Below are 21,356 nucleotides of genomic sequence, written 5' to 3'. Positions count from 1 at the left end.
CCCTAGGTCTGTGCTGTGGAATGTGAAGCCAGCTGGAGGTCGTCTGCACAGGAATGACTGGGATGGTGAGCGCATGGTCCCATCGCCTGCCCTCGGCAGCCTTCGGGAACGCGGAGCTCTCTGGAAGGGGTGGCAGAGGTTGGGCCAAAGGGCAGGCAGCATGTGTGTTGATCGTCTTTGCAGACGCAATTACAGAGTGCGGGGTGGATGGTGAATATGTGTCTCTTCCTTACAGTAAGTGGCAACTAGCCAGTGTGTCACTTGCCCTGGCTGTTGCTTTTGGGAAGTGCGTAGGTGGTGGGCAGGAGGGAAAGGTTCAGTTTGACTTGATGGCTTTCCATTAAGCTGTAGAGAAGAATCACAGGTACACAGCAGCCATCCGGTCTTTTCAACCTTCTCTCCAGAGACCGAGACCCTGCAGGAAGCCTCTCATAGTAGGAAAATTCTTTTAAGCTCCAGGGTTTTCCATACTGCAAAAAAACAGGTTCTGCTACTTTGCAAGCAGCGAAAGGGGAAAAAGAAAAATCTCTTGTAACCACTGGACCTAGGTGGAACTCAAACTTGGTCTTTCCAACACTGACTTCTCTCAGCTCTCCATGAGGGAGAGTATATGTGAAGTGATATAAAATCTCCTGGATTGCAAGTATGTCATCTGGAAAATGCCTGTCTGTGATTATTTATTTATTTGAAATGGAGGTCCTGCAGTCTTGGCAAATGAGGGGAAACACATAAGCCCCTCTGAGTGGGCTGATAGTGTTTCATTTTCACATGGCACCTTGTTCCTGCATTTGGAGGCTTTCAAAGCCATTTGCAGAGCTGAAGACTGAATTCTAACTGTATGTTTCATTGCAAGCTGGACCTGGCACGGCAGAACTGTGGCAGTCCTACGCAGCATGTAGGAATTTGTTTCAGCTTTGTATCATCACCACCTTGCCTGTGATAGTGCTGGCTTTCTTGTTCCGAGGGGAGAGGGTTGTTCTGTGATTGGCGTGGGCTGCAGTGACAAGCGCTGCAGTGACTAGGGGTGCATAGGTGGGGAGCACAGTGGGTGATTGGGGGGGGAGGGGGTGGGGCGGGGAATCAAAGTGTGGAGTTCTGAGGCCTGGGTGAAGTTAAAATGAACAATTTAACTTTGATTTGCACTGATTTTTACAAGCGAGTAGCAACATCTAATAGATTATTTGATAAGGATGTTTGTTGGGTTTCTTTTCTTTTGTCTCTCACTGTCTAAGGGTTTATTGTAGGCAGTTCAGCATTGCAGTGAGCTCAGGAAAAGCAGCGTTCACAGGTCAGCTTGGCTTCCCTGTTACCACACACTGAGTCAACAGAGGTCCCCAAAAAGGGATTGCTGAGCAATGACTCCAAGTTCACTATTTTTTTGAGCACCGTCCCTTTCTTCAGGACAGAAATAGAACCGTATTTTTCTCCTCAGCTGTGTTCTCCTCATACTGTTTGTGCCCATTTAAATGTATATGTGACATTAAGGATTATTAGGGGGTTTTATTTTAGGAAATGAACTTGCATCAATAATATGTTCTTAAAAGCCTTGGATGTTTTTGGCTGTACCTGCAGAATTGAGTTCTGCAAACTCTTCAGATATTGAACTGAGAAGAGAGGAAGAAAGTCAGGTTGCGGGCAGAGTGAGCATTTATACTTTAGCCTGAAGCAAAGTTTTGGGTTTGCCTTTCCCAGATGGAAGACAGATACCCCAGTCCCAGAACCTCCAGTGGGACTTGCTTGATAACCTTTAGCTGTAACATTGCAAAGAAGACTCTGACCTCTAAATATAGATTTGGATATTTATAAATCCGATGCTTTGTACACACAGCATTCGGTGGGACATAAACAGCTCCAGCAAATTGTGTTTACCTCCAGCGTGGAAACAAATGCTTGATTGCATCACATGAGCTTGCTCAGTGGCTTTTATTTATATACTGCTGGCCACACCAAGCAGGGAAGGGGAGAATTCTTCTTTTTGTATTTTGACCCCTAAAAGACCCTGGAGACTTCTCTCTAGCTACCATTTGCCCTCTTCTTAAGCTCCTTGGTAGGCTGTTTACATCTTATTTTATAGACTCTGAGTATGTACATATAAATACACACATTTCAGAGTCATGTGGTCTGCTTTTCTCAAGAATAACAGACGGCAACTTTATGATCTGAGTGATTTTATTTGAACACAGCTGTGGCCTTGTAATTTAAATATTTCAATAAATTTTAAACTAACTAGATGAAATGAGAGGAAACCGTGCAGGGAAAACAGGTTAGAGCACGGAAGGAGGATTCCCTGAGGGTAGAGGCAATATGGGCTGTGCACAAACACTCCTGGCCTCGTCTTCCTCTCATGAGAAGGCCCTTGATACCTTCCTTGGTCAGAAAGCCCATCCCGGCATCTTTCCCCTCCTTGCAAAGGCAGTCAGACATGGATGGAAATCAGCGGCAGGGGGTGAGGGAGAGGTGCTGCAAGCTCAAGTGTTGTTCCTTTGGGTCCAGGCTGGCTAAAACGCAGCCCCAGGCTCTGGGTGTGCTTGTTCAGGCATCACTGCACCTTTGAGCATCTGGTTATGAGAGGAGTTTGAGAAGCTTTTAGCTTCTTCCTTCGGCAGCGTGAATTTCTTGTTTTTCTCAGATGTCTCATGATGAGAAGAGGGAATGGGGGAACTGCAGGAGCAGACTGCAGACTTGGCTGCCGTGCTCTTGGTTTTGACAACTGGATGGTTTTGAAATGCTCACAACTTTCGTTTGTTGGGCTGTATCCTATCAACTTGCCTGTTCCAAAGGGTGGCATACCTGTTGCTGTGTAAATGTACCAGTGAGGGCCAGAGAAAAAATTTGCTGATGGAAACAGAGGTGCTCAAGCCAAGGAAGTTTCATATTCTAAAGCCACTGGCATCAGCCTGTTTCACACCTTCCTCGTCAGTATCACTGTGTGCCAAGTTACTGTACCATTTATTTCATGGTCCTTCTCCCACTTTTTACCCCTGCCTTGGGTACGTTCCTATAAATCTCCCCCATTCCTTAATAATAATATAAATCCCCTGCTAGGATCTGAGGAGTGCAATTCAGTGTTTCTAGACGTTGTTTTCAGCTCTGGCAGCTTTTGGCGGTGATCATTAGATGGACTTTGCCAGGGCAGTTTCCCCTGTGCAGAACAGTTTAAAAGTCCACTTTTAAAAGAGGCTTTGCAACATCATCGCATTGAAATCTCTTTGTAGGATCGGGCCCTTAATCATTTTGTGCTGTAGCTTCTTCATATGTAAAATGGAGGTAGAGACTGTTTGTTCCTAAAAAGCCGAGTAATTTCATCTGTGTTCATTAAAGAATAGCAGTGATAATGCTACTATTAATTACAAACAATCTATTAGAGTTTGTCTTTCCTTGTGCCAATGATGATATTTCTTTTTTTTTTTTAAAGGTCCCCCTGTGTTCATTAAAAAACCTGTGGACCAAATTGGTGTGTCAGGAGGGGTGGCCTCCTTTGTATGCCAAGCGACTGGAGACCCAAAGCCACGGGTGACCTGGAACAAGAAAGGAAAAAAAGTAAACTCTCAGAGGTTTGAGGTAAGAGAAATCCTTGAAATTTCTGCCTGTATATATAGAGAGAGACTGGTGCAAAGCAGCTAGTGCTTTTCTTTGGCCATTTCCAGACCCGATAATAAAGGGAGATTTGGAAGGGGAGGAGTTTTAACAGTGGAAGGAGTGAAACGCAAGCTCTTGGCCATGTCAACAGCTGGGTTTGTTCCAAAGAAAGAGAGAACTTGGCTCACTTACATGATGGGAGCTTTTTCTTTTGTTCTGTTGGTTTTTTTCCCCTCCTGGGATATAATATAAAGCTGTCTTCTTCCTTCCCTAAAAAACCCCAACCCCCAAGTGGTACTTCAGCTCTGTAAATGCACCTTCATACCCATCCATGACTCATTATTTTAACCCTGGGACAGCCTGGAGTAAACATTACAGTTGCTGGCAACCAGACCCAAACAATTGGCATTGTTTAGATAGAAATGAGAGGGGAGGAACAAGGACTAGGAGGTCATCCTGTGGAATTTGCTGTGGGACTCAGCCCAGCCAGGCAGCTGTGTGCTGAGAGGAGCTTTGTGGTGTCAGCTGCCCATGCAGATGGAGGAACAAGTTCATTTTCATTTTGTTTTCACTTGGTCTTTTTCCTCCTCCTTCATCACAGTTGTCCTCTGAACACCCATTCCATACACACTGTCACCATGGCTCATTCTTTCAGTGCATTTGAGATGTACATAGCAGTGCTGGTGGGTCAGTGGTCAGAGACAGGGTTTGGCATGTGACAGTTCTCTGTTACCTTGAGGTTAGTGGAAAGACAAGTTGACCATGTCGGTTATGTGTAGGGCATTGTGGGGCTGCTGAAGTATGTTTGTGAGTGTGCGTGCTTGTGTGTATGTTGCTGCCTCCTTTAGAAGCAAGAATGAGCCTTCTGCTTTTAATCCAAGGAGGCTTACTATGTGTTTGTCTCTCTTTCCCTTCATCCCCCAGACAATTGAATTTGATGAAAGTGCAGGTGCTGTTTTGAGGATCCAGCCCCTCCGGACTCCCCGGGATGAGAACATTTACGAGTGTGTTGCTCAAAACCCTCATGGGGAGGTCACCGTCCATGCCAAGCTCACCGTCCTCCGAGGTAAAGAGCATGCCTGCCTGCCCTATGTCAGTGTCACAGGGGAGAAGGGACCCTTCAGATTCTCCCTTCAGATGAGAGGAAAGGCTGTTAAAAAATGTGTGGCCAAGGCACAAAGTCCTCCATTTTTTGGTTTATTCTGACCTGTCAGATCTATTTGCTATTATTACCCCAGAGAGTCATGAGATTGCTATGTAAGAAACAAAGCTAAAAATGGACCACTTCAGGAGCTTTGGATGATGTGCTGAGGTTCCTTCCAACCTGAATTATCCTGTGACCCTGTGACCTTCCCTGCCCTCCAATAAAAATTCCTTCCCCGGGTTTATGAGCAGCACCAGAAAATCCCCATCATTATCCTCAGAAATGTGGCACCATTCATCCAGACACCCAAGAAAACCTTAGCTGAGGAATCACTGAATGGGCTGAGGTTGGTTGTGTATCTGCATGGGCTTTCATACAGCTGGTAGCAATGCCAGCCTCTTCCCATGTGCAAGATACCTATTTTGCCCTTCTGGGCATCTTCCCTCTTTCCAGAGGTCCTTTGCTCCATGTACTCTCCAAGAAAACAGTTCCCCTCTCCATTTTGTTCTGGTTCTTTTTCACTTGTCCCCACTATAAAGGATGTTTACATGGATGCCTCCTTCATGTCATCTGTTTGAAATATGCTCCCTGAACTTGATGTGGGGGAGGGAACAATATGGTCTTGCTGTGGATGCCTCTGAATGATTACTCTTACCCCAGAGATCTGTAAAATTGTTGTGTGAAACACTAAGCCAGGCTGCTTGCTAAAACTGACCCGTTTTAGTGGAAAAGGTACGTAGTGGTCTCTGTTCAAACCACAGTGTGAGTGATCCTGGCAGAAAAGGTGTGGTGGATAACTGCCTGAGAGCTCCTGAAGGGAGTTTAGCTTGGGAGCACTGGCTATTGATGAAGCCATCAGCAGGAGATGGTGTAGAAAAGCCATGGGCTTTTGAATCAGGGTACTTTCAGCCAGAGCCATTATTTGTGCAGTGAGCATGGCTAACCATAGTTTTAGGTGCTCCAGGCAGTGTGTGATCCTCGTAAGGCCAAGTGGTAGCTCTGCCTGTATGACAGTTGCTTTTTCTTCTGCAGTTTCTGTGTTGTCTCCAAGAGCATCTTAAATCTTCTTGTTTGAAGAGACAGTGAGCACATCCTTAATAGTGCAGAGCGAAATCTGTGTGCAAATCCCCAATGTACGGCTGTAAATAAAGACCAGACATAGAGGGCGCATGGCAGAGCCCTTGACCTCCCCTTGTAGTGGGGAATATCCCTTCTGTTGCCCACCTGGCAGGCTCTGTGTTGTCAAGATGCTGGCTGCCTTTGAGCGTGCGGGCTCATGGTCCAATCATGTCTGACAGATTTGTGTATGTGCATTTGAATCTTTGTGTAGCTCCTTTGCCTGGCATGGCATTTAACCTTCTGTTAGCAGTACGTGGTGGGATGTATCTGTCAGGTGACTGGAACAGCGCTTTATGGCACGAGTGTGTCTAGCTGCAGTTATCCTGCAGGGCTGGGAGTCTTATTCTTCACACTTATTCCCATATATTCTTTGGGAGCTGTGACAGTTTGAGGGAAGTGCCCCTGCAATCATATTCAAAGTTTCTACCCCTTGACTTTAGCTACAACCAGTGGCAAGAGAGGTGGTTGTCCTCCAGCTGCTGCCCTCACAAATCCTGGATTCTCACAGCATTTTTAAGGCACTCTCCACTGAAAGGAAGCTGCAGTGTATGGGAAACGATGAGCTGAGCTCAGTGACTGTCCTTAGGGACCAAGGTTCTTCGTATGTGTCTTTTTGCAGCTCTTCCTTTCGGTATCAGCATCATACATGTCAGCTAGAGAGCCAGATGACAGAACAGGAGCTACATCTCCCCGCCGCCTGACTAATTACGCACTTTGCTGATCCCACCAGAACATTATTACTGTGTGCTTTGCTCCTGTGTTGTGCTGCTCTTGCAAGCACTCCTGTTCTGTTTGCCTAATAGGACCTGGTGTGGTAGCTTTTTTAACTGACAGTGCAAGAGCAGGTAGGGTACCCAGTTTGTCAGATTTGGGGAGCAGTAATTGGCTGCGGGCCTGGGCCAGGACATTGCTGAAGAGCATCAAGGAAGTAGTTTTTACAGCATACTCTCCCCATCCCTGCCTCAGTTGGAGTTATTCCATCCTTAATCTCTCCTTAGCTTTCACACAGCAAAGGTTGTCTCCTCTTTTATCTGCATTTTTAAGTGCTGGGGAAGTTAAAAGGATGAAGCACAAATCCACTAATCTCCACAATGACAAAGTTAGCATGCTGGCGTCTATTCCTCTCTTTTTCCTCCCCACTTCTGCATTCACCCACTCTTCTGTTTGTCTCTTCTCCACCTTTCCTTGCAAGGCCTCCTTGTCCTTTCCAACTCTCTTCTCTCACTTTCAGAACTAATGCTTAACATGTGGGGGTGGGGGGGCTGCTCCACAGCTTGGAGATGAATGTGAGCTGTCATCAGCAGAAGCTGTTACCTTGCCGTACTGTGGAGTATGGAAACCTGGGCCCCAGCTGTTACAAGCTCTGCAGGATGGGCTTGGTAGTAATTCCGCAGCCTGTTGGCTGTGCTGTTGTAATCACAGTTCAGCATACATGTGTCTACCTTCATGCTGTACACATGCATGAACAGTTACAGGATTTCTTCAACACTGGTGGAGTCTCATGAACAGAAAAGAAAATAATACATTCTTCCCTACCAGATGCAGCTGCTGAAGGTTTTGAGAGTAAACCCTTTTTCGCTTATGCACATGACAGTACTGGATCAGACCTTGTCAGAAATCCACGTGCATTAAAAAACAGGAAGCTGCAGGAGAGGAAACCTTTGGGAGCTTCTGAGAAGCAGGGCTTGTGATGGATGTGGTACAACTTAGACAAAGTCTCTAACACCAGCTCTGCTGGCTTGCTCGTCCTTCCTGCTCTTCCTCTCAAGGGATCTGAGTTTTGATAGGGCTATGGAGACTTGCTGTTCTTCCCGCAGCTGGCCAGACATAGTGCCTGCAAACCTGATTCCTGTAAAGCCCAAAGAAAAGGAAAGAAAATGGTTTGGGGAAGTGTTTTCCAGTTATTGTTGACTCCAGGTGCTGTCCTTTTTTCATTGTAACTTAGGCAGAAAGGAAGCCAGTTGGCACAGGCAGCCCAGTTCCCACTTGTGGTATAGTTTCTCTAAGCTCCACACTCCCAGGAAAGATATACAAATTTATTAGTGTTGTTATTGCTTCCTGTTTATAGATTATACTTTCTCTCTGCTTCTTTAACAGCCTGAGACAGAGGTTCTCATGCTGCAAAAGATTTTCCTATGTTGTTGGCAGCTGAGTGGGCTGAGAGTACAGGGGAGCCTTGATGCAACTTTCTGCTTGCATTGCCTCTGCTGCTGGGAGGCACAAGCTGGATTTCAAGAAGGGCCAGCCAGACTGGCTTAGTCCTTTGCTCTGTTGAAGCTACTAGAGTTCTGTGGAGGTTACCCTTTGTAAGTCGTTAGTAAATGCAGCGCGATCCCATAAAAAACAGTGCTTGGTCCAGCTACATGTAGTGGAACAGAATTCACTGTACCCTGATACATCACTGCATACTGGCCAGTGCTCTCTTTTCCTGACGATTACTGTACTCTGGAAGACAGAGGAAGGCTGGCTGTTAGACAGGTAAGGTCTGTGGCACTTCTACTGGAGTATGGTTCAGGCTGCTATGGACAGACTTTCAGAACTTCTTTTTCTAGTGATTGCCTGTTGATTTCTTTGTATGAAGTGTTCATACATTTCTCTAACAATTCTGGCCTGAAATTTTCCTCAGATATTTCCTGCTCCAAGAGGACATCTGGTGTGGGCATGTATAAAGTTCTAGCAAGATCCCTGCTGTTCTGTTGTTTTTTGTAATTGTTGGCTTTAGATCAGCAAAAGGTAAACAAAAAGCAGTTCTAAATGCTCAGCAGAAAGCATCCAGTCCCCCAAGAGCATCCCTTAAAGAGAAGTTGGCTCCTCTGAAATGTTACCTTGCCACTTGAAAAATTCTTGTCAGTCTTTCTTCAAACTTGACTTGTTTTGCTTTTCTTGTAGTGACCTGAAAATCAGGCAATGTTGAAAGCAGATTAGTTCTGTAGCTTATGAATAATGTCAGAGTGATTTTAAATCAAGATGCCTTTACAAGGAGGGTACGTAGGGATACATTAGTGTAGAGAAGACAGTGTATTATGTGCATCATTACGGGGTCCAACACACATACCTAAGTGTGTATTCATTGTCTGTAAGCCTGAAGGTTTTTAATAACTTTGTTAGGCTATTAGTATTTTCATAGTAAAACTTGCAGATCAAAAGAAATGGGATCAACAGACTGAAGATGTTACTGAGACTCCTTCACATATTAAAATTGTCTTTGACTGTGAAATAACAGTTAACTAAGACACGCGTACTTACACATTGATAGAGGCAACTTGATGCAATTTCACAAGGTGCATAATGCCAGGATACCTGTTTGGGAGGGAGCAGCAGCAAGTGTTCATAAAGTTAATGAAATGAACCGGGATAAGTTTCAGGAGTGCTGGATCTTAATCCTGATTCTGCTTAAAACTAGTGTCACTCAAGCTGCTTCATCTCTGTGTTCTTGGTTCTTCCACCCTGAACTGAAGATAGTTGACTGCTTTAGAGACCAGCCAGCATCCATGAGCTGGGCTGTATGTCTCCAGAGAAGAGCAAAAAATTACTGCTCCTCTTCACTTAAGCAGCATCCTTATTGTGGCTTTCTGCATTCAGTACATAGAGCGCCTGTACATGCTTACACCCTCCTTCTCCTCTGAATTATTAAACAACTGTGCGCACCCTGTGGAAAAAGAGCAGCAGCAACACCCGCTTTATCTTTCTTTATCATCCTCATTTCCAGCGCAGCTAATTATCTAAACACAGAGCTGCCACCTTCTCAAGCGACAAGGAGACAGCAGGCACCGATGTCTCCCCTCGCTGTAGCTGCCGACCCTTGCTTTTTCTGTATGACCATGTGTGTGTGGGCACACGCGCCCAGGTTGGTTTCAAGGCACGTCGCCCAGCACAGAGCATGTCCTCTGGTAGGATTTATTATAAATGAATGCTGAAGTGCTCCTCTCTTCTCTCCCTGCCTCCTTCCATCCCTCCTCCCCTATTCTTTCTCACCTTACTTTGTTCAGTGGCCTTCAGGTTTTCACTGGGGGGGGGGGGGGGGGGGGGGGGGCTTTGAACAACTTGGTCTAAAACCAGTTATGAACAAGGTGTTTGGGATGCTTTGTTAATACGGCAAGTGCAACACATGAAAACATTTGCCTGCGTAAGCTAGCGTGATTTTCAATAGCAGTCAGCTGTCCAGATGTGCCCTTGAAGCATCTTCAGCTTGCGTCTTGGTTCTTTTGTTCTTGTAGTTGCCTGGGCTGCATTTAGAAAGGGAATTCACAATCCAAACCATTCCTTATTTATTTACTTGGTTTGGGGTGACATTTGGGGATTGATGGGGAGAGTGGCAGGGCATGTGTGCTAATGTCTTGTGGGGATTGAGTTGAGGTTGTAATTGCATTATTACAGGGAATCCAGTTGTTAGGGGATGAAGGCAGTTTCACTTTCCTGGCAGGAAGGAAATCTGAGCACTTGAATCAGTGCAATATGTGATGTTCAGAGATGCTTCCTCTGCTGATCTGATCCTCAAATCTGATCACGCCTCTAGTCGCAGTTGTTTTAATTAAACTCAGAGGAATTCTGCACATTGTGCTGCAAGATTAACATTTTTGTTTAATTAGAAACACTCAGTAATAATAGTTGTACCAGGCCTCCCCCAACACACACACATGTGCAATCACACACATTCTCACACACACACCCTGCCAGTCAGGAGGGTTAGTCTCTCTGTAGATTAATTGGTTCATGAAATTAACGGACGCAGGTTTGAGCCAGGTGGAGTAGCATCACCAGGGAGCAGGATAAAAGCAGCAATCAATAATGATGTCATCTTCAGCCAATGCGGCAGCCGCTCCGTGGCTCCTTAACAACACACCACCGCCTGGTTAAATAGCATAAGGGAAGAGAAGACGTTAAAAGCTTGGCTGAAAGCTGTGCAAAGGCAAAGCAATTCCCAGGGCCCCTCTGTCCTGAGCTCACTCTTGGGGGGCTGGGGTTTTGCAGCACACGTGATCTACAAGAGCACACACTGTTTGGAGTCTCCTGCGGTGCCCAAGCACAGCCTGGTGAACTGAGATCTCAAAGGTTTGGTTCAGTCCCTAGTTAAAGACGTTTATTTTTCTAATTTAGAATGCAATATCCTGGTTTAGAGGTGCTTTGGGTACACCGAAATGGCTACACCTTTTGTACAACTGTAAGCCATACTAGGAGATCAGTATTACTTTAGCAGTTATGAAACAGTAAGTATATTTATTTGTGGTCAGATTCCTTTGATATATGAGGAGAGGTGTGGTTAATACATTTCACACTCCAGTGAGTCACAATAGGTCCTTTATAACTCTCCAACAATGGTCAGAGGACAGAAACAATGCATATTTCTAAACACACAACTGAGGCATTTAAACCCTTTTCTTCTCTACGGTAGCTGTGCACTGCTAATAATAGTATTGGACGAGAATTTCTTGGCACTGGGCATCAGAGCAACATACATACCTTTAGCTCTGCCTTCATGATTTCATAGATTTTTAGAAGTCGAGTGTGAGGTGGCAGCGTGGAATAGCTCCTAACCAAATCATGAGTGTGCTGAGCTTGTGTAGAGCAGCACTGGTGATTCTGCTTTGCTCTTACAGGACAAGGCACCACCACAGCAAGGCCACTGGATTTCTCTCTCATTCCACCGTCTCCAGGTTTGGCCATATGTACTTTGGCGCCATTCCTTCTGATACATAATGTTCTGGCAGTAGGAAATGAGCTTTTGTTGTGTTTGTAGTCGGCAGGGATGTTTCCCGACCAAGGCAAGGGTTTCCAGCCCATCTCTGCTGCCACTCTGATAGCTCCCATTGGTTTCACTGGGTGACTGATGGTGCTGTATGTTGCTTTTTGAAAAATCCCACCTTTTTTAAATTTTCTGTGCTATTTCCTTTCTGTTCCTACACCTGCTTTTGGGTTGGATTCAATGCCATGGATTTCCGAGACTGTGATTCCTCAACACGCCTCATCTGAAATGACAGAGAATCCCTGTAAAGTCTCGTCCCAGTGCTGGTATCGTCCTTCCAAGCTGCCCTCTTCCAGAGACTGATTTTCTGGGGGGAAAAAATGGCACATTCCTGAGCTGCATCAGCCAGCAGAAGACAGCTCTCTTCCACATGAGTTAGGAGGTCGTGACAAAGATTATGGGGGAAGCACTGGAGTTTTGTGTTAGTTATCACAAACTAGTCAGCATCGGTTAGGATTGCCCTCATCACCCTTATTAGTGAAGGCAAAGGCAAGATTGAGAGGAAGCAGGAAGCTCAGCTGAGCCTGCCTTCTAGGTGCTGGTGCCACATCCCTCTTCTTCTAGGGCAGCAGCACTCTGAATTAATAAATCTGAAAATCACACCCTGTCTGACGGCACTTGGCGTATTGTTGTTATGTGTGTCCTCTCTGGTAACTGCTGCATGGTATTTTCCTTTCCCCTCTCTCTTAGTATTCACTGGGTCATTGACAGGCCTTTTCACATAGTCGCTTTCACTATTTCTCTTATGCAGTTTGTTTTGTTCTGTGGGGTTTGGCAGAGGAAGGTGAACCCCTCCTTTTAAATGTGACTGTAGAGACTGTACTCTGCAGCACAGGGATCCTTGCCATATGTGAGCACACCTTCTGCTGTAAAAAAGAAATAAGTGCCAGTCACCTGACAGAGGGATTCAGTGCAAGACCTGGAGAAACTTTGAAATGACTACTCCCATGCCTCAGAGAGTTTTAATAGATTGCATTTAAATGTAGAGTCTTCTTGTGGGTTGTTAGAATAGTCACACAAAATGGACAAGCTGGTAAATTTTACTGTATAGCGTGTTTTCACATACCATCTATGGACCATTTACCGTAGCCTTGTTTTAAATTGCATTGCACAGAGTCCTGGGCAGCAAGTCTGCCTGATGCTTTCTTCGATGTATTCTGTTGCACAGCTCCGTCAGGCACCCCAGTCCCTAGTACGTGTTTAACCGCTCTTCCTTTTTTCTTTACCACCAGAGGACCAGTTACCTCCTGGTTTCCCAAACATTGATATGGGTCCGCAGCTGAAAGTGGTGGAGCGGACACGAACGGCCACAATGCTCTGTGCAGCCAGTGGGAACCCAGACCCAGAGATCACTTGGTTCAAAGATTTCCTGCCTGTCGACCCCAGCGCGAGCAATGGGAGAATAAAACAACTGAGATCAGGTAAGGTCTCTGTGTGGGACTAGAGGAACTGAGACCTAGATAGAGACGTGAAGAGACTGCTCAGGGGTTTCTGAAGCAGAAGAGAGGGCTGATAGACATAGGCCCCACTGGTGTGGATTGGGGCATTAGCTTTTCTTTGGGTTTGGAACACAGCGTTCTTACCTGGGGAGTGCTTGGAGTGTTTTCCCCTCCAGCCCATCCTCCTGGTCTTCCCTACTGCCTAGTTGATATACAGGGAGTCACAGCAGGGAAGCTGGTTCCCAACTAGGAGACACTGTAACTAGTTCCCTGGATAACAGTGCTCTCACGGCCCAGGGGAAACTGGGGACTGGACGGGGGCTGAGGGTTTCCTCCTCAGACCAAGAAATGGGTAAGGAAGAAAGAACTGCTGTGGAGATGTGGCTTTTTAGGCTGCATGCACCTGGTATAGGGTCCACAGCTCAGGGAGCCTCTTACTGTTGTAACATGGTCCTGTTGGTGTAAATTGAGCCTCTCAAAGCTGGCATTGAAGAACAGCTCTTGCAGGATCTCTCCAGCATCAAGTCCTTGCAGCCATCGCTGGAGAGCAGTTGTGAACATTCTGGAGTGATCCCTTGGTGCTCAGTGGCACTGCCCATGGAGTGGATCTCCATGAACAGATGTACCCCAGCTCTGTGGCTCTTGTCAGTTTTCCATCTTTCCCCATCTGCTTGTCCATCTGTCTCTCTTGTTTGTTTTATGTTTGTTGTTTTGTGTGTGTGTCAACGTGACATCTCTTAATATTCACGTTTCAGGAGCTGTTTTTATACTTGTTAAATCTGCAAGTTCAGTGTGTGAGAATGTGTGTATGTGTGGAAAGAGGGCACAGGTATATTTATTTTTGAGTAGTACTCATAAAGCACTTCCATTGATAGTTGCAAAAATGAAACAAGCTTTGAAAGTTTGAAGTTTTGACAAAAACTAACCTAAGAAATAATCCTTTCCAAATACTGCTTGGACTGACTGCTTTGACCCAGCCTAGACAAAACGTGTCACTGTGGTTGGACCCAGCAAGCACTAGCATCACTTCAGCTACTCAGAGCATTCCTTCAGCCAACGCAGATGGAGCATTTTCAAGAGTCTTTTTTGGCAAAAGAATGGCATTGTTGTAGGCAAAGGGAAAGCAGAGGCTTCAGTGAAGCAACCGAGTTTGCTCTGTTCATGTTAGACATTTAACAAGTCAGCCAGTCAAGTGATAGCTGACTACTTCTGCCCAGACGGCTGCTGGCTCCAGAGAAATCAGTTCTGACTACTGTCATCTTGGATCTGAACATCAGAGAACGTAACTGCCTGATTTTTCACTTGCCCTGTTTGGCAAAGATTCTATGTGAAGATTTTTAGTTCCATGGGCCACGGGTGGAAAAGATTCAGTATAGTTCCAGTTCAGTGTAGCTTTTACACACCTGCATAAACGCATCCTTATTCAGTGAAGCAAACTTACAAGCAGATACTTAAACTGCTTTGTTGAATTAGAATGGATTGTTGAATCCCACAAACACAGATGAGATTGACCTCCCCATTTTATCGTAACAGCTGAGGCAAATGCAAATAAAAAAAATCAGTCAGCATAAATAATGAGGGGTAAACTAGAATTATATCATGCTCTGTGACCGTGATCTGAAGTGTGAGTAATGCATAGGCAGAATATTTTTTATACGTTTATCATCTTGCTAGAATGCCTTTATACTCTTTAGCAGGATTTGATCTGGTGTTTTTCTTAAAGCTACCTGAGTGCTGCATTTTTATTCTAGTGGATTGTTAGCTACAGGGTGAACTCTTGGCCTTTCTGATAAATCAGAAGATACCTGCTGAGAATTAATCTCATTTACAGCTGCTTTGAATTAGTGAACTGGTGAAACCCTGAAGCATCCCTGTTGTCCTTAGGGGCAGAAACCTGTTGCTTGTGTGAAAGGGAGTGCAGATTCCTGAACAGTCAGGACTTCAAGTTCTCTGATTTTATCTACTTTTATGGCCTTTCGAAACTTTCATGTTCTGTGATGCAAAGGCCTGTGAGCAAAGCATGTTAACATTAGGGTCATCTGTGCTGGGTTAGTATTTTGGTCAGTGGAAAGGAGTTGTTTTAAGGCCAAGGCAGACCAGATTCAAGTGTGTGTTTGTAACCTGAGTGTGGTGTGCAAGGCAATGGCTGGTTGAGCGCTGATGGTGTGAGTGCTGCTGAAGTCAGGTCTTAATTTAATATATTTATCTTTCCAGAAAACGAATTTTGCTGCCAGAAGCATGACACTAGCACATGTTAGGGCATTGGATGCCTCAGGACACTGCTAATAAGCTTCAGTGCCTTTCACCCACAGGTCATCACTATGACTCCTGCCCAGCTTCTTGGGGATTAACGATTACACCCAACTTAACGGGTGTTCAACAAGCCCTCTGTGAATAGGAGTGCAGGGTGGAGGAGTGACCCTGGTCCTAAATCACAGCTTCATTGCTACACTTTGTGCTAACAGATTTAGGACGGAAGCCAGTGACTCTGTTGTCTCTGCAGACTTACCTGTGCGTTGCTCCCTGACGGAGGCTGGGCCAGGCTGAGAGAGCAGCAGGACAGGACAGTCACCCAGGTTCTGCCCTGGAGATAGTCATCAGGATAGCAGCCATGCTGCTTTATTACTGTGGGTGTTAAGAACTGAATTTACATCAATATATGAGTTAGTGGCAAAAATGCAAATTAGTTCATTAAAAGGTACAAGTGAAATGTCATACACAGAGCTCTGCAAAATCAGGTAGCCGTGTCCGGATTTGCTTCTCATTTATATGAAAACTGAATGTTTCACTAGCAATATAAATGGACCTCTGAGACCACGGTCATTATATTCACATCATCCTGGGGACCCGTTTATGTTATGGGTCTTCAGTATAATTGGGAAACAGGTGATACATCATTAACCATAGTGGCTTTTCTCTATTCATTATTTCTTCTCCTTTCTACCTCCAGATAAACTTTCCAAGCAATGGGAAATCTTTTAATACTTGGGTGTTTTGACTGAATGAAAAGCTGAGTTGTCAGTCAGAGGAGGATGGCAAGAAGCTCTGTCCAAGCTTCTGCTTCCCTTAGACATACATGAGCATCTCAGCCTTAGAGACCCAGGTTGTCTAAGGGCTGCAGTGGTCTTGGTGGTGGAAGAGAAAGGGGTATTTCTGCTTCACCCCGATGCAAGCAGTCTCGGGACATTCCGAGTGGGAGCCGATGTCCTTTACTCAGCCGTGCCACCTAGGGGTGTAACTGGAAGCAGCCTGCACCCCCCCTCCTTGCATCATAACCACTAAAACCTTTTGTGTCTTATGTGTGTCTTCTGTTTTCTAAATAACTGTCTATAACAAACTTTGTTTTTTCTTTTTGTTGTTTTCTTTTCACTTTTTTTTAACATTCAGAGACCTTTGGTAAGTTTGTTCAATTTTAAAAAAAAAAACATCAAACCAAAAAACCCCAAACCTGCTGATGTCCAGATTTGTAACCCTTGCCCTTTAAACTAATTCCTTTGTAACAGCTTCTTGATAGGCATGCTGTGCATTTCTTCTACTAACTCTTTCAGTAGGGATATTTTGCCCTCTTAATGAATTTCTGCAGGGGTATTGCAGGCTACAAAAAGAGTAAAAAACATCCTAAATATAATATATCTGTATAAAGAATAACAGCTAAATATGAACCTCCTAATATTTGATAGGTATTTCTTTTTTATCTTAGCAACAGTTGTCCTGTAATTCCCCAATTACACAATAGCCTGTACCCTGGAACTGTGATAATTGTGTTCACACCTGCAGGAGGCCTTGGAGTTTCACATCTAACAGGGTTATTGGCATTTTTAGAAGGGAGAAGTGGGGATGCGACATTTTCAAATTGAAGCTGTAAATCACAAGTCATCGGGTACAGGAAAAGGTTGAGCAAAGGAAAAGCCCCCCCCCCGCCGCCCCCAGATCATCTCTGTCCCTGGAGAAGCCAGGAGCCTGTCTGCAGAACTCACGTCACATTTCCTCCGTGTGCCAAGTCCCCTTTTGTTATTAGAGATGTAGCAATTGCAGCTGTCAGCCAGGATCCGGCATTTTAAAATTGCAGAAGACCCTTGATGATTGCTTGCTTGTTTAGAATAGAAAGCGCCCTCCAGCCCTTGGGAGTAGGAGCATAGCACACACATGTTCTCACACGTGGCCTGACAGAAGGTGGGGATGTGTTTTCTGTCATTACCATGGCAATGGTGACTGTCCTCCTCTCCCTGTTTTCAAGGCTTGCAGAATCCGTAGGCAGCTTGGTGTGTGGGAGGTCAGAGGAAGGGATGGTGGAAGAGCAGATACTGTCCTCTGTGACAGAGAGGAACACCTGCATGGGGTATTCTGCCTGGTACCATCTTGGTCCTTTATAATCCAGAGGCAAGTTCTTTAAGCTGCCTTTTGTCTTTGCTGCTAAACACTAGGCTGGCCAGCTGGGCTCCTGCAGCCTCAAAATTTGCCCTAAATGGGCAGATCTCCTGGTCCTGGGAGGCTGTGGAAGGAGATATGAATAGTTCGCACATGGCGTCTCAACACCAGCTTTTCACTTGGAAGGTCAGCGTCCAGTGTGAGTACTTCTTCCATTCGTTTTCCTGCAAAGCTGGTTATTCTGCCCTGGACAGCGGTTATAGCCTTGTGCGTTTGCTTGTGCACAGTTTAGGACACCAGGCAAGCCAGCCTCCACCACCACAACCCCATATCCAATCTTACAGGACCTGTCAAGAGTTCTTCAGAATAATTATTCTATTTGATACTGTCCTCTAGCACCATCCTGCTGCCCTTATATTGAATATGAAGCTGGTTAGATGTGAAACTCCAATAGTGAAAATCTACCATCTGTGTCTCCGCCACCATTCAAACTGCAGTTCTTTCCTCTCAAGTTACTTGATCTCGTTCTGATTCAAATTCTGTCCCTTCCATCCCTGGTATGGGGCATCTTGCAAAACATGTTTTGCTCCTCACTTCTGTGTCCTGTGTGTCAGAGTTAGAACTGGGAAGACCAAGGTGGCAATGCTTGGCTTATCTTGCTCTCCAAGAGCACTGTCTCCAAGGCAGTCTGTCTCTGAGAGCTGCTGACAACCTATTTCCAGGGGCAACGCTGATGCTTAGAGGGAACAGTGAATAACTAACCTACAATGACACAAGAAGGTAACAGCAGCTGTTGTATCTATGCTTACATAGTTCTAACTTCCATCGTGTTTCTCCTGCCAATTAGTGTGAACCTTTGCAGTTAAGTGCCAGGCTTAACCAAGGCCAAAGAAGCTTTATAGCTGTGGGTCATGTTGGGGTCTCTTCCCCTCTAACCCTCTTTCCATGAGCCTTGTTCCATATTTGTGCCACAGATGGCAGATTTTCACTCCGGTTTTGAGACAGAAGGATGTATCAGAGGCTGTTTTTATTTCCACTGAATTGAACTATAACCCTTTCCTGCTTTTTCTCTCTTGCTTTTTAAAACCTTTCTGCCGTCTCCTGTGTGGAGATCTGCCCAAGTACACGCTCCCCCACCTCTTTCTCTTTCAAGCGCTGTCTCTTCAACCTTTGTCCTGATAGCTAACCAGCCTGCTTTATTAACCTTAGCTAGTTCCTAACCCTAACTAGATGCTAACTTTTCTCAAGCAAATAACCTAACCTCTTAACTAGAAGCTGAGTATAACTAGAACCTAATATCCTAACACTATAATACCTCTCTTCCCTCACCTCCTTTGAAAAATAAAAGTGAACTGTAATCAGTATCTATATTTTTTTACCTTCTATCCTGAGAATGGAGGTTTGAACCGCAGCAGAATAAGGATGAGCAGGGCTGAAGGATAAAGGAGGGAAGGGGTTTTCTGGTGGTTAAGGCAGATTGGCATGTAGGAGGCTCTGACTCCTCCTGGTCTTGCCTCTGCCACATACTTCCCTCTGTGCCCTTGGACACGTTGCTTCACCTCTGCCTGGGTTTCCCCCTCTGTAAAGAGGGGGTAGTAATGCTGCTGTACCTCCCTGGGGGAGAGGAGAGGGTGTAAGGCTGATACTTATCATGTAATGTGCTATCCAAGCCCTGGCTGGGAGGTGCTGCAGAATGGCAGCAATGTTACCACTGCAGAGGAGCTCTTGCATTTCTCCCAAGTAAGAGGCAATACTTGGAATTACGGAATCTGCCCTGTTCTCAGGATTGGGGTAAAAACAACCAGCTAAACCCCCCCTTCTTTGATAAGCTGTGTGATGAGTTTGAATGCCGCTGTGAGCAAAAGGACCTGCCATGTTTTCAAAGGAAGATGGTTGCAACCTCAGGAGGTCAAACGGGGGGACAGTGATTTTACCGTTGATGGTGGCATGGTTCACCAGCCACAATAGCACTTCCTCCCACCTGTGAGACCTGCCTAGGCAGAAGACTTACGTTAGGCACTTAAAGACAACTGGAGGGGGTTTGAATAAAAGTAATCCAAGGGAGATGCAGTCAACAGGCAGGTGTAGCAGGACTCTTCTCTCTCCATACAACCCCCTCCTGCACTGGCAGGCAGAGAGGCCTCCAGAGCAGTTGCATGAGGTCGCCCTTTCACTTGTACAGTAGCGTGGCCTTCTTCAGCGCAGAGCATCTGGCTTCAGTCTCTGTGCAGAGCCACTGAAGGTCCCGATAAGGACGTGCATTGAATTCCTTGCACATCTGTGCCAATAACTAAAGTTTGAAACTGGGAATTTGCCAGCAAAGGTGGTCTCAGACCTGCAACTCTTAATGTGATGCAAGGTACCTGGATGTCCCTTTCCCTGTCCGGGCTAACACAGCCGTAATGTCAACCCTTTTTCCCAGGAGTGATGAAGAGAAATGCAGGTTCATGTGTTCTGCAAGTAGCAAACAGTAATGTCAGCTGAGAGCTTGACGATTTTCTTTGCATTCTTAGCAACAAAATGGAGCCTGTCTTAAGAATTTTCAAGCAGAGTGCCATGGAAGCTCTGTAAACAGCCAGCTGAATGGGACTGCTTTAAAAAGGGCATCCCCACCTTAAGTACCCTGAGCTCTCTTCAGTCTGTCCCTATAATTGAAGATGAGGTAGAGCAGGAAGTTTCCTACTGGGAACTGTCTTCCTTGACTCAGGTCCTTTTCCCACGGGCAGTCCAGGTGTTTGGGGTTTTGCAGTCTTTTCACTTACTTTCTTTGTTTTCTTTGCAGAAGGTACACCGATCCGAGGTAAGACACCCCCAGCTCACTCACTCACCCACTCTCCAAACACTTATCTCCACTCAGTTCCCGTTTCATTGACCTGTGCTCAGTACAGATTCTTGTTGTTGTTGTTATGTTTTCTTGTCCTGCTTCACCTCTGGATATTTCTTTTTTATACCTGTATTTATTTTATATATGGTTATAATGTCCTTTTTTGTTTGCTGGGTGCACTTCGTAATACTGATACTGTTATTCTAATAACATCTCAGGCTGTGCTGCCTCAGATTTATGGCAGAGTTTTAAGAGCTAATCTCTCCAGGACTGTGAAGGACCGAAGTTTATCTTGAGCGTTAAATTTTGTCAAAGCTTGGTAAATACTTAGGACCTTCTTGGTTGATGCAAAGTGCTCCTGAGCCACTGATGGTGGCGAAAGTTTTCCAATCCTTTGCTCAGTCAGATCTCCAACACTTACCATCTCAGCGTGGCTTCAGAGCCTTCTTCCCCCTTCCTCCCCACTCTTAGGTTTCTCTGGGAAGGATATTTGTGGTAAGTAGCTTGTGCACTGTCTCTTTAATGGAGCCAAAAAGATGCTAGACCTCAAGCTGTCATTGAAAGTCAGCAGGGATTGGGTGTGCACCCCGTGGAAAGACCCTGCTTTGGTTTTATCTACACTGGCAAATTTAAATAGTCCATAATTATCTGCTGGTAAAAGCAACAGGAGGTGCTGTAGGTGAGATTTACTTTTTTGCACATCATTTCTAGTGGCTCCTGACAAGTGCTGAAAACTCGTTGACCTCTACAGTATAATTTCCACTGTTGCATTCACCAGCAAAGCTGCAGTGGTCAGGATGAAAGGGGTGAGTCCTTACTCCCCTGGCGAAGCTGCCTGCCTGCAGTTCATGGTTCTGTTCCTGCTCTGCAGTGTGGCTTCGTCTCCCTTTGTGTATGCTCAGCTCATGAGCCAAACAAAAAGCATTGCTCATGAGCCACACAAAAAAATTGTCTGGTACCAGTAGGAGCAACCCACAGATTTGTCGAAATGAACAGAAATTTCTAGGAAAACTCGCTGACCGGCTCTCCGCCGAAGTGGAGCTTTCCGATCACAGAGCATGCTTGAGCTGTAATTCAGTATGAAATATGCTCAGCTGGTGTCTCAGTGTGAAGCTTCATTCTATTTGGTTTCTAACTCCT

At 45.4% G+C, this 21,356-nt stretch overlaps 1 protein-coding gene across 12 annotated transcripts in view; it reads left to right on the top strand.

The window, feature by feature from the left end:
- The window catches only part of PTPRS (protein tyrosine phosphatase receptor type S), a 187,616-nt gene that overhangs the window by 103,576 nt on the left and 62,684 nt on the right, over nt 1-21,356 (top strand). For 11 of the 12 annotated variants that reach the window (XM_080382499.1, XM_080382504.1, XM_080382508.1 and 8 more), the window contains 3 exons: nt 3,416-3,561; nt 4,504-4,645; nt 12,818-13,006. In XM_080382499.1, the coding sequence (XP_080238625.1) occupies nt 3,416-3,561; nt 4,504-4,645; nt 12,818-13,006 (477 nt within the window). Of the gene's footprint in view, nt 1-3,415; nt 3,562-4,503; nt 4,646-12,817; nt 13,007-20,077; nt 20,193-21,356 lie in introns of those variants that run through there. The other variant, XM_080382500.1, reaches the window with a different exon arrangement.

Source organism: Falco punctatus (genome assembly GCF_963210335.1).
Source record: "Falco punctatus genome assembly, chromosome: 4".
In the NCBI taxonomy this organism is placed as follows: domain Eukaryota; kingdom Metazoa; phylum Chordata; class Aves; order Falconiformes; family Falconidae; genus Falco; species Falco punctatus.
The sequence above is the reverse complement of the archived record's forward strand: the minus strand, read 5'-3'. Positions and strand labels throughout refer to the sequence as shown.